Genomic DNA, 12,615 nt, shown 5'->3' on the forward strand with positions numbered 1-12,615 from the left:
GACCCCACCTGCTGGAGAGACCCTGCTCACTCAGCAGACTCTGGGAGGGACAACAGGAGGTTGGCACCAGGACATGTCTGGACCATCTCACCCAGTCCTGCCCTGCCAGCCACCTTCTAATTAATTTCCTTTCAACGTGCACGAATCCATGCACCAGGTTATTAGTAAGAAAATAATGGAAAGTTTGTACAAGATTTTAAGTATTTTGATTTTCAAAATGAAATGTTTTGTATCTAACTTGGATTAATTACTAAACTGTAAGTATAATTAACAAAAATGTCAATAGCATGCTAATAAATATTAATTTTAAAATGATAGGACAAATCTAATCGTGAAGTTTCTCAACACTTCATAGTTACTTAATGATTATTGAGACACAAGTTAAGATGAATTGAAACCTCAAGTTTTCATTAATTCCTTTACTATTTTCTGTGTTTTGACTTAACTTCATTTGGTTCTAGATTCTTTCATGATATTTGACAACAGCTTTATATATCTTTCAGTAACAAAATTCTTGTAGCTTTCTCTTTCCTCTCCCTAAAAAAATGAAATAAAAAATTTATTTATTTTCTTCAAAAAGATCAAGAAATAAGGGAGGCATTCTAAAAGTAATTGTACTTATTAAAATCCCTAGTCTTAAAAATGTTAGTTAATATTTACTAATTTAAACTTTATATTTTTTTAACCCATGTTACTTTTCAAAAAATATTCTTCAAGTCTATTTCTTTGTTCTTCATATGGTACCTATACATATAATTCCACTTTTGTGATTAATTTCTATTATTAAATACTGTTCTGAAGTTGGGTTCTTTTAAACATCAATTAATTGGAGGGTAAATTAGATACTTTATAAATTCTTTATATAAATAATAACTATAAATTACCAAAATAAAAAATAATATTAGAACAAATTGGTAATTAGTCAAGCAAAGTGTAAAAAAAAAGAATATGTCAAACTTCTAGATATTTTTTCAGATAAATTGGTATCATATAGGCGAGTTAGCATGATTCTCTTTAATGGAATTCAACTTATTTTTACTTACTTTAATTAGTTTTGTGAGCAGATAAAATGGAAGGCAATGAAAATTTGGTTTGCAAAGTAGTTCTAAGATGATCAACATCCACAATCTGGTTGTAATGCCATAAGAATATGTTTATTATGTGACAATGATAATTCAAATTAGCATTTGGTAAAGACATAAAGCAATGAGCAATGCAACTTAACTTCAGTTGTTTATCCTGAAAACACTTTTTTAAACTAAAGATGTTAGAAATATATTACTTTTTTATTGAAAAAGTCAGAAAATACGATAGTATTGACTCACTCTCCCCAAAGCTTCTAAGAAAACTATATCTATGATATAAAAGATTCTCAATCTAACCCACATTTGTGTGAGGCATGAAATTGGTTATAAGTTTGGGGTCTTCATTTTTCTAATTCAACATGAAGGCTGTCTTGAGAAAAACTGACTGTGGTCTGAATTTGCATCCCAAAATATTTTTAATTTGTATGATGTAATCAACATCTTACTTTAAAATTTGATATTTTCAGGCCCTACACACTGTCACCTCACATACATTGTCCCCTCTCCCATGTCATGACTACTGTCCAAACAGAGAAAAATGAGTTTCCCTGAGTACATATATGCAATGACTAAATTTTTTTTAAATATATATGTATTAATTTCAGAGAGGAAGGAGAGGGAGAGAGAGATAGAAACATCAATGATGAGAGAGAATCACTGATTAGCTGCCTCCCACTGGGGATCAAGCCCACAACCTGGGCATGTGTCCTAACCAGGAATTGAACCTACCTCCTGTTTTGTAGGTCACTGTATAACCACTGAGTCATGCCCAGAAGCAGGAGGAGGAAGGAGGAAGGAGGGGAGGGATGTCTTGGAATTTAAATGCATGTGCTCCCCCATTCATTTCTCATTTTACCCCATCTCTCTATCCCTATATCCTCAACTTCATGAAGCATTGTATTTGTCCTGTCCATCTACATCAACATCACCTTTTCTTAGGTTCAGCTAGACTCACCACTCTGTGGTGCCCTGCACTGATAAACTAAGGGTCCAGAAGTTCCTACTTACAGCAAATGCTCTTGTTCATCTTTTGGTCTCAGAATCCCTTGACAACTTCTCAAAATAATATTATGCAGGGGAAATAAATGTTCTCCTCTCTTACCCACTATCTTTTTTGAGTGCTGATTCTGTTCCATGTCTGGCCTAATTTCTTCTTGGAACTACCTGCTTGATTTTGCAGTTACCATTGAATACCCTAAACGTGTCCTGAACTGGCAGCCATGAATAGTGGGAATGGCATTTCTGCTGATCCCATGCTTTCAGCTAGGTTATCAAGAATTAGAAGGCCCAAACTCTTTGATCACTTTGGATTGTGAGATCATAATGGAGCTGTACCTGACAAGTGAAATAATCAGGTAAACTTAATGCTGGGTATCATGCAGTTTATAATAATTCTCTTTTATGGACCTCAACTTAGTCTTATACCATTCTAATTAGGTTTTGTGGGGGGAGGGGGGGAAAGGTGGGGGGGGACCCAATGGTTGAATTTAGAAAAAAGTTCAAACTTTTTGTAGACCTTACCTTCTGAAATAAATTATGCATCAAAATAAACACTAACAAAATTACATTTAAATTACATCAAATTAAATACTATCCAATTTAACAATTGAAGGCCTACAACTTGAGAAATTAAATGGAGTACAATTTTTTTTAAAGTAAAAGAAGCAAACTCAAATGTCCCAATCAAGATCTGTTTATTTTGAAAAACACTTCCTCTAAATACTAAGGTTAGAAGATATAACTTTAACATAAAGGCTCATCTTTTTATGAAACAACTACTTCTGTCTCCAAGTTGCAAGAGGATTTGTCCATCTGATTGAATCTTCCCTTTAGTTTTTCCCAACAGCTGTGTTCAGATAATTCATGACTCCCATGTTTCCTGAGCCCTGGATAATTTCACACATATGTCTAGTTTGGGACTCCACATTTTCAGAAGAATATGGAGATCTTGGAGGAAGTCCAGGGTAGACCAAGGGAAAGATTAATGCATTGGAAGTTGGAGTTTATGAAGAAAGGTTGTGAGATCCGATTTCTTGCTATGAGAAAAGTCTGAGTGGTGACTTAATAGCACAAGGAGGTTAGTAAGCAGCTGTTCTCCATCTTCAGTAAGGTTGGATAAAATGTAATAAGGTATAAATTACAACGAGAACAAAAATGTGTTACAAGTGGGAACTTCCAAGCACTAGAATTGCTGGATTCTAAGAAAGGTCCTCAGAAAAAGGATGAGTGGTCTATTATACTTCCCTGATCTGCAATGATAGGCCTGTGAGTCATGAGGAAGATGAGATAATCTCTTGAGATCTCTTTTGAATCCACTGTTTTATAACGACCTAATCATACTCGGAAAAGTTATTTGCCTGAACTGTCTCATTTTCTCTCTACCAATCCCTCCACCCCCATCCCTTTGTCCTTTGTCCATTTTTGTAAAACATTGCTAATCAGGGTAATAAAAGCACTGATCAAGGTGGTGGGCCCTTCCAGGTTTGGGAACAAGTTTCTTGTCCATCACTACTACCCCCTGACCACGAGGAGCATGCTGATGCTCATCTTCCTATACACCAAACCTACGGCAAAACAAAATTCCTACCTTTAATTGACAAGTGGCCCAAGTGGATTCAAAGACAAGTCTTATATTCTAGAAATTGAGGCCCTTCAGAGTTTAAATATATTTTATTCATCTGCCTGTATCATGGTCAATAGAATAGTGTCTGGCTGTAAGGTGCTCAGCAAGTTTTCATCATTTGAAGGACTGTAGTTATGAAGGCATTAAACTGGAGGTAAACTGCCATTGAAAAAGTCAAGAGTTTCAGATGTTTCCAAATGATTCTGAATGCTAGACCACTGGTTGGCAAATTGCTCTGTTGACTAATAAGTTTGCTGACCACTATGCTAGACAAATCTAAAGGCTGATCTTTGCTACCACACATATGCTATGGGAGATTTTATTTCCACCATGGCTGTGCTATCTAGAGGACTTGCACAAGAGAGCCAGTTGCACATCCTGCCCAGGTCCTTCATCAAAAAGACCATCAAAGATAGGCACTCAGTTGGTTGTACATCACCCTGCACATGGAAGGATTGTCAGTTCAATTTCTGGTTTGAGGCACATGCCCCAGCTGTGGGTTCAATCCCCACTGTGGGGCATTCCAAAGGCAGCCTGATCTATATATTGATGTTTCTCTCTCTCCTCCTCTTTCTTCCCCTCTCTATAAAAATTAAAGATCTACGAAAAGAGAAAGAAAGAAAGAAAGAAAGAAAGAAAGAAAGAAAGAAAGAAAGAAAGAAAGGAAGAAAGATACTGTGTATTATAGATTCAGAATCACATGAAAAGAGGCCGAATTATTTTTCTTTTTTCTTTTTAAAATATATTTTTATTGATTTTTTTACAGAGAGGAAAATAGAGGGGTAGAGAGTTAGAAACATCGATGTGAGAGAAACATGAGAGAAACATAGATCAGCTGCCTCTTGCACCCCCCCCCCCACTAGGGATGTGCCTGCAACCAGGATACATGCCCTTGACCAGAATCAAACCGGGGACCTTTCAGTTCGCAGGCTGAAGCTCTATCCACTGAGCCAAACCAGTTTCGGCCTAATTCTTAATATAATTCTTTAATATGACTTTGGGAATTTCAGTTATTTTTTTCTAAATTATCTTTTTGCAAACCTTCCTAGCTTTCCCTATGAAGAATACAAAATTTAATGTTAGAAAATCTCTTACCCCAATCACCACACAACCTCAATAGTTGGCTCTCAAAAGTAAGGTAATCTGCTCTTTATAATCTGTTTCAATGTCCTAAAACCCTTTGGTTTAAACTTCCTAATTCTTCCCATGGCGTTTCTCCCAGTAAAACCAACAAACACCACAATCATTTATCATTGTCAGCTCTAACTTTTGTCCTGCGTCCACAATTACATCCCGTTTGATCATGCTTACAGGAACATCACAACTAGTAAACCAGTGTATTCTTCACCATTCATTTTTAAATGCCCTCAGGGAAAATCCAGTAATGTGGAGGGTTACAAATTGATGACTCTCGTGTGTTTGGGGGTTCGTCTCAGTTGTTGTGTAATGGCTTTTTTGCTGAATTTCTTGATCCAGATGGGACCGATGTTTTACCTTCTTGTCTATCCTTCTAATCTTGGCCCTTCTAACATTGTTTTCCCGTGGCTCCTTTCTTTTGTTTGTAAATAACGGCCATGCCTGGTTACATAGTTCCTGTAACAGGTGTTGACCAATTGGGACACATTTGAGGAGGCTATGGAGCTGTCCTTATGATACATTAAAAGCTTGTGGAGGAGTACACCTCACGTGATGGTGCCATCTAATGAACAGGGATATGATTTCTCCCTTGAGATTTTTCTCAGGACAGTACTCACTTAGTAATTTGGAGAACTGTGCGTGACATAGCTCAGTGTTGAATTGGGCCTTTGACATCATCCAGCATGAATTTGAAAATATCTTTGCCACTCTGCTCAGCAGGAGAGTTTTCTGTTTGCTTATTGTTTTCCTTATGCTAATTACTTACTCCAATTTTCAGCAGTTTTTGAGGTCAATTAATTTGATTCTAAACAACTCTTTGTTCCTTTTGTTTTGCAAGGAGACTGAAGGCAGCAGTAACTAGGAAGCCTAAATAAACATAATTAAACATAGATGCTTATAGTGATACTAAAATTGACCTCAGCCAATTAAAATTATTAATAGAAAAAAGTATGTCAATGTCAAATCTGAGCTTACTGCCCCTGTTCCCACATGGATAATGAAGATAAGTATATATTTCCTGACAAGAATAGATGGGAATTCACATTTTTTTAATCCTCAACTTTGTCTTTCTAGGGTTAGCATTGTATTAGACCATAATAAAAAAATAAGAAAAGGTCAAAATTCAAAATTAGCCGGGACTGGTTTGGCTCAGTGGATAGAGCATCGGCCTGCAGACTGAAAGGTCCCGGGTTCGATTCCGGTCAAGGGCATGTACCTTGGTTGCGGGCACATCCACAGCGGGGGGTGTGCAAGAGGCAGCTGGTCGATGTTTCTCTCTCATCTACATTTCTAACTCTCTGTCCCTCTCAATTCCTCTCTGTGTAAAATCAATAAAATATATTATAAATAAATAAATAAATAAATAAATAAATAAATAAAATTTTTAAAAATTCAAAATTAATTTTTAAGCCCCCAAAGTGAAATAGGGAGCATTTTCTTTTCAAGCAGTGAAGCTTTTCTTCAGCATCACCATGGGAAAATAATTTGTAAAAAGTTTGACCTTAGACCTTGAACATTCTAGATGTTACCTGAATTAAACAAATAAAAAACATTTAGAATTCCATATAAGGCACTGGTACAACTTTAGTTCATCTTGGTGTCATTGCTTTTGAATTTAAGATGCACTTTTAAGGCAAGTGTTTTAAGTCTGGTAAAACACTATAATTACAACTCAAAGTTTGTAAGCACTCAGAAATGTCAAGAGGTCTGATTCATTAGAAGGTTTATCTAAATTGGCAGTTGATCTTTAAAAAAAAAAAATTCTAAATATTTCTGCTACTTCTGACTCTTCTGCCGTTTCCTCAGTGAAACTGCACCACACACTGGAAAGTAAAGATACAAACACTTATTTGAATAATGTCAAGGAAAAGTAGAAAGAAGAAGATTGGCCACAGACACAACCAGAGTCTCAGAAATGAGAACACCTTTTCTCCTCCTCCTCCTCCTCCTCCTCCTTCTTCTTCAGCAGAAATGCAGATGTGGCAATGTGAACTGAGCAGGTAAAAGATTGGCCATCATTTCTAATCGAGCAGCATTGAGAAGGCTGCTAAGATTCCTGCTGTTCACTTGCCAGATATTTTTCAGGAAGGGAGTAAATTGCAACTGAACTTAAAAACCTTTAGGAGCCGAAGCTGGTTTGGCTCAGTGGTAGAGCATCGATCTTCGGACTGAAAGGTCCCAGGTTTGATTCAGGTCAGGGGCATGTACATTGGTTGCAGGCACATCCCCGGTGGGGTGGTGTGCAGGAGGCGGCTGGTTGATGTTTCTCTCTCATCGACATTTCTGGCTCTCTATCTCTCTCCCTTCCTCTCTGTAAAAAAATCAATAAAATATATATATTTTTAAAAACCTGGAGGAAAGAACTCATTTTCAAGCAAACGTAAAGCTGGAGAGTGAGCATCTGTTTGAAGCTATCATAAAGTTTAATAAACACACACACACACACACACACACACACACACAAGTTTAGGGTAGGACTCTTCTTGTGTTTTATAAAGTAGTACAAGTATTTCTTATTTACTTATAAAGCCAGCCTCTTAAATGGTTTCACAATATTAAAAGGAACTGTGTCTGCATTCAGCCCACACCCCTGGGAATCAATATAGAGGTTCTTTGAGGGGGGCAAGCCCAGATTCATGCCCTCTGTCCTTTATTGCTTCTGGCTAGCCTGCATATTTCACATACATTGACTGTTCCCTAATAAACATCACCATCTGTGCAGTAGGGGAATTTGTATTGGTCATGTGTTCCGTCAAGTTGACAGAGGTGCAAAGCTAAATGTGTAACACTCTAAGAATATGCGTATATTTGAATAATTTGACTCTTCGGTCCAACAATTTGCCAAGATGCTCTGGATCATCACACCTCCTGATAACACTTCCAAGGAACAAATAGCTTCGCTTATTTTGGAGTGGGGATGTTCTAGCTGGAGTTCCTGAGTCCATTGGCATTTAGTCACGTGACTTGGGCGCCCTCCCCCACCCTCTTCCCCCCCCCCCCCCCCCCCGTGACACTGAGCTTCTGGTTCTTCGTTTATAAAATGAGAATAATATTTTCTGTCACTGGTCCTTCGACGCTTTAAAACAGCTAATAAAAGCGAACTCATTTTGTTAACTGTAAATCCTTAGGTAAACTGAACTGAGTATATATTAACATTATATATATTCGGTTCCACAGCACATTCTTGATAACCGCAAGAGGGTCCAGGAAAGGAAACTGTTTATAAATCTTCCCCTTTCCCCAAATTAAGGTTGGAGTGTTTAGGGAAATTCTTACAGCAATTATTAGGTCAAATGTCTTTGAGAGTTCAGAAAAAAATGCACATACACACAAAACTGCCTACCCCAAGGTGGGAGGGGGATGGGAGATTCCTCTGGCTCCATTTTGTATCTTTTAAGAAAGAGTATTTCTTTAAAGCGTGACCTCAGGTTTTCTGCATCTGAATTGTTTGGGGTTCCCGTTCAATCGAACCCCTGGACCCTGCCCCACCCCCACTAAGTCACCTTGTCTGGAAGAGAAATCTGCATTTTAACAGGCACCCAGGTGATCTTCGTGCTGGGAGCAGGTCCAGTGACTCCAAGTTAAGTACTGCCCTCCTGTTCCTTGTTCTGAAATGTAAGGTCTGTCCTCGCGCGTACGGTCGAACTAATGGGAAGAAAACTCAGCTTTAATGCAGGAACCTCCGTAGACGCTCGGCAGCGTTCTTCCAGTGGCAAATTGAAATTGGTCCTTGGACCCTAGCCACGTTCATTCTCTCCAAGGGTCTGGGCCACTGGCAAATATGAACGGGAAAGACTTGTTTGCTAGCAGAAAAGCTAGGGGGAGGGGATGGGCGAGGGGAGGATCCACTGAGCCAATTGCTCCCTCCACTCCACCCTCCCAACCCCCCCCCCCCCCTTAAAACAGAAGGCTTTTTATCCTTGCTGCCCAGGTTCATCATTTAAAAGGCTTGCTTTATGTGTGTAAGTTTGCTGTGGAGGGAAGTGAAAACATCTGCAAAGCCATGCGATGCCTGGAACGGAACTCTTCTAATAAAAGATGTATCATTTTAAATGCGCTGAATTCTGATTCTGGTAATTCGTGCACTAGAGTGTCTATTTCGAGGCAGCGGAGGTATCATATGACAGCGCGCGTCAAGGCACCGTGGAGCCCTCTCGTGGACTCCCACCCACTTTCCCATTCACCGCCGCCAGGGCTGCTGGCGCTGCCGCTCCCCCCGCAGGCGGGCGAGCATGACATCTCCCTGCCTCCGCCGAGATCAAATGGAGCTCCGCGCTCAGGGGGTGCGAGTGTTCCCTCCGCCATGCGAGTTCCACGGTCAATAATTTAACTTTGCTGCAGAACCAGGAGTACGGACCTGGTACCCACGACTTGCGCCCCCCACACCCACCCCCCTTCTCTTGAACGAAAGGGGACGTGGGAGAGGAAAAAAAAAATTAGTCTTGGAGTTTTGGGATCCGCGGAAGTCTTCACTAGAGCAGCTGCCTTGATGTTTACTTTGACAAGGAGTGCCTGAAAAGGTGGGTTTCTTCTATCTTTCTCTTTCCGTTTTCTTTTTCTTTTCTTTTCTTCTTTTTTTTTTCCCCCTTTTATTTGTTCAGGCTAGAAAGCTTGTGGCTCTAGCGAGCTCTCTGTCATTGCCTTGACTGCCTGGCTGGGGCAAGTAACTTGGTGTAACGCTATCTGGGGGCGTTCATGAATAAGGAATACCGTTATTATCTTGATTGGATTCCTATTAGGCAAACTCCGGGGAGGTCGGTGCGCGAACTCGCGTTCGGCCAGCGTGTTGGAGGCAGAGGGGTACACCCGTGGGCCCCCCCTCCCCACTCGGGGCACGTTCATTGTGTCCCCGCGCAGGCCGGCTCCGCGGTGCGGGAAGGTGTGTCTGTGGCCGGGGGAGCGCGCGCCCTCTCCCGCAGAACTTGGGTGCCGGGATGGGGCGGCGGGAGTTCCCGGAGAGGGGACAGCAGGACCCCTCAGGGCGCCGCAAGAGCACCCGCTCCCTCCCGCCCCCGCGCGCGCTGCCGGGGTTTCCGCCTGGGGCGCGGGACTCGGGGTTCCCCCGGGCGGGGGTTCGGGCTCCCTTAGGAGGGGCGGGCACTGCGCGCGCGTCCTGCCGAGGCGCCCAGGCGGGCACGGGACTCGTGGGGCTCCATCTCCGGGCCCCGGGGCAGGTGGGGTCGGGGGGCGCCCCGGGAGTCCCGGGGGGGTGAGCCGGGGCGAGGAAAAGGCGCGGCGTTCCCTTTAAGCGGCCGCCGTTCCCTTCCCTGCGAGCGGCCGCCCCGCACTGGTGTCGGAGGCGCGGGGGAGCGGGGCGGGAGGCGGGGGAAGAGATGGCCGGGGGAGGGGGCGGGGGGGGGGGCGGCGCCGTTGGACCAATCCTAGCGCAACCGAAGGGCTAAAGGATGTCTGACCCGAGCTCGGGGTGCAGGCTGGAGCTCCCGATCGCTGCCGCCGCCGCCCCCGGGCGCACCCTCCGGCTCGCTGTCCCGCGCCCCCCGGGCTCCCGGGCGGAGCCGAGTAGCCCCGCTCCGCGCGCCCCCCGCACCCCCCACGCGGAGCTTGGATGAGACCCTTGGACCGCAGCGGCCACCCCTGCTTTGGGGCGGGCGGGCGGCCGGCGGCTCCGCGACGGGGACCGGGCCGGGGCGCAGGGGCCGGGAGCGGGACAACGATGTGACTCCGCCGCCGCCGGGGACCCGTGAGCTCTGTATGGACCCCGAGGTAGGCGGGCGCGGGGCGCGGGGCGCGGGGCGGCAGCCGCCGGTTCGCGGGGGGAAGTTGCCTCCTCGGGGCCCCGAAGTTGTGGGAAGAGACCAGAACTTTCGTCCCCTCCAGGAGGAGAGGGTGGTGCGGAGTTGTTCCTGCGCTGCCTTCTCTCTCATCGCAAGATCCAGAGGCGCAGCCGGGACCCGCAAGGAGAGGGACCCCAGGAAGCCCTGGGGTGGGGGAGAGAAAGCCTAGGGGGAGACACGGAACTGCCCGACGGGAGCGAAGACGGCACCCCGGGGATCCCCGAAAACCTCTTCGAACAGAAGACGGGTCCCCAGAGAGATGTAGGGCTCCAGCTGTCGGGGGGCTCTAACTGAGGGGACGGGGTGGAGACTGACATATAAATCTTTCCCTTGGGTTGGGTGGTACCCGCGAAGATTTGGGGGAGAGGGGCTTGACCCCAGGGCTCCATCCGGCGGCACAGTGTCACCTGCTTCCCAGGAGTTGGGACCCATAAGGACAGATGCAGGTCCTATGCCCACGTTTGTGGGAAAACTTGAGGCACCCCCGCAGCTGGAAGCTTCAGAGGCTGCGGACCTCCGGGGCTGGCGGTGCCCACACCGCTCCCCACCCCGCGCCCCTCCTGTAGCTCTCCTTCCCGGGAAGTAAAACTTTTGTCTTTGGGGGGGAATGCCCTGACTCGGTGTGTCTCTGGGGACGTAGAGCAGGGAAGAAGGAAGGGGTGAGTGAGCTGTGCCTGGAAAGAAATAGCCCGGGGGTTGGTTGGGGGCTTTATGCCCGACGGGCAGAGCGGGAGGATTGCAGACTGGGGGGCGGAGGAGGGGGACGGGATGGGGAGGAGAGGGCCTAACGGCAGCTGGGATAACCCCCGAGTCGCAGTCGGAGGATGCTGTGTGTGTGTGTGCGCGTTGGGGTGGAGCGGACTGGAGGGACGCGGGTGGAGGGGCGAGGAGGAAGAGGGGGCGGGGAGAGCGGTGCTAGGGAAGGTCGAGGGCGCCCTCTGCCGGCCGAGCTGCCCTGAGCAGTGGCTGGGGGCGGGAGCCTGGGGGTGGGGAGGTGGGAAGGGAAGGCTTTGAGGGGATCCCTTTGGGAGCTGGTAGGAGGGACTTGTTGAATGATGCTTTCTGACTCCTCATGAATTTTGACTCCTCGCGCGTCTTTGACTCCAAAGCCATAAGTTTTCCTCGCTGGTGGGGCTTCGACAGACTGAGATTGTTGGTGTATGAGGGCTTCCTGGATCTTATTTTAAGGTTCTCCAGGTGTGATGTCAGCAGTACCCAGTGAACATTTTCTAACAAGAGTGCAGGAATGTTCTTGGCCAGAAGCAAAGAAAAGCATATTTCCGAGTGTTTATTAATTCTCCCAGCACTTTAAAGCAAAGCAATATATAATAGGGAACGTTGGTTTTTAACTGCATATAAAGCATGTTATGCTATTATGAAGCCTTCAAACTGGCCCAAATTGTTGGAAAACAACTTCTCTCTGTTTTTATCCAAAAATCTATTTTTATATGAGTTTGTGGGAAGGTCAAAAGTAATTTTGTTTATAAAATTACATTCCTATATACATATTTTTTTTTACATTTTTATTTATTGAGGTATAGTTCCAGATTTAATTTGTCTAAACATGGGAATTCTCAATGTTTACCTCATGCAGCATTATTGTTTTTATGTTGGAGGTGTCTGAGATTATGGCATATGGTGTTTCAAATTATTAAACATCATAGATCACATTGCATGTAAAAGTTATACTACAAAGTTTTGGCCCTGGGAACAAACAGCATCCCTTTAAAATAATTACTAACTCCTGTTCCCTGATTTTGCAAATACCTTGCTTAAGATTTTTCTTCTGTGAGTTAACCTTTGGACTAGCAGTAGAGGTAAGAGAAAGGAAAGAGACACTTGTTGAAATGTAACCATAACCTTTTCTGGAATTTAAAACATGTTGGTCACCATTACTGGAATTCCAGAGCCATAAAGTCGTTGTGTGTTTTTTCCTTCTACTTTATTTTGCAAAATGTGATAAATGGTGGTAAAT

At 44.2% G+C, this 12,615-nt stretch overlaps 1 protein-coding gene across 3 annotated transcripts in view; it reads left to right on the forward strand.

Annotated features, from left to right (window-relative positions):
* The window catches only part of BDNF (brain derived neurotrophic factor), a 55,169-nt gene that overhangs the window by 11,188 nt on the left and 31,366 nt on the right, over nucleotides 1-12,615 (forward strand). The window contains exon 1 of one of the 3 annotated variants that reach the window (XM_036427678.2): nucleotides 9,022-9,365. The exons of 1 other annotated variant lie outside the window; for it this stretch is intronic. Coding sequence is in view for 1 of the 2 variants with exons in the window: in XM_036427681.2 (XP_036283574.1) it covers nucleotides 10,558-10,569 (12 nt within the window). In the remaining variant the exon portion in view is untranslated. Of the gene's footprint in view, nucleotides 1-9,021; nucleotides 9,366-10,249; nucleotides 10,570-12,615 lie in introns of those variants that run through there. One more of the 3 variants, XM_036427681.2, reaches the window with a different exon arrangement.

This window comes from Pipistrellus kuhlii, unplaced genomic scaffold (assembly GCF_014108245.1).
Source record: "Pipistrellus kuhlii isolate mPipKuh1 unplaced genomic scaffold, mPipKuh1.p scaffold_m20_p_9, whole genome shotgun sequence".
In the NCBI taxonomy this organism is placed as follows: Eukaryota; Metazoa; Chordata; class Mammalia; order Chiroptera; family Vespertilionidae; genus Pipistrellus; species Pipistrellus kuhlii.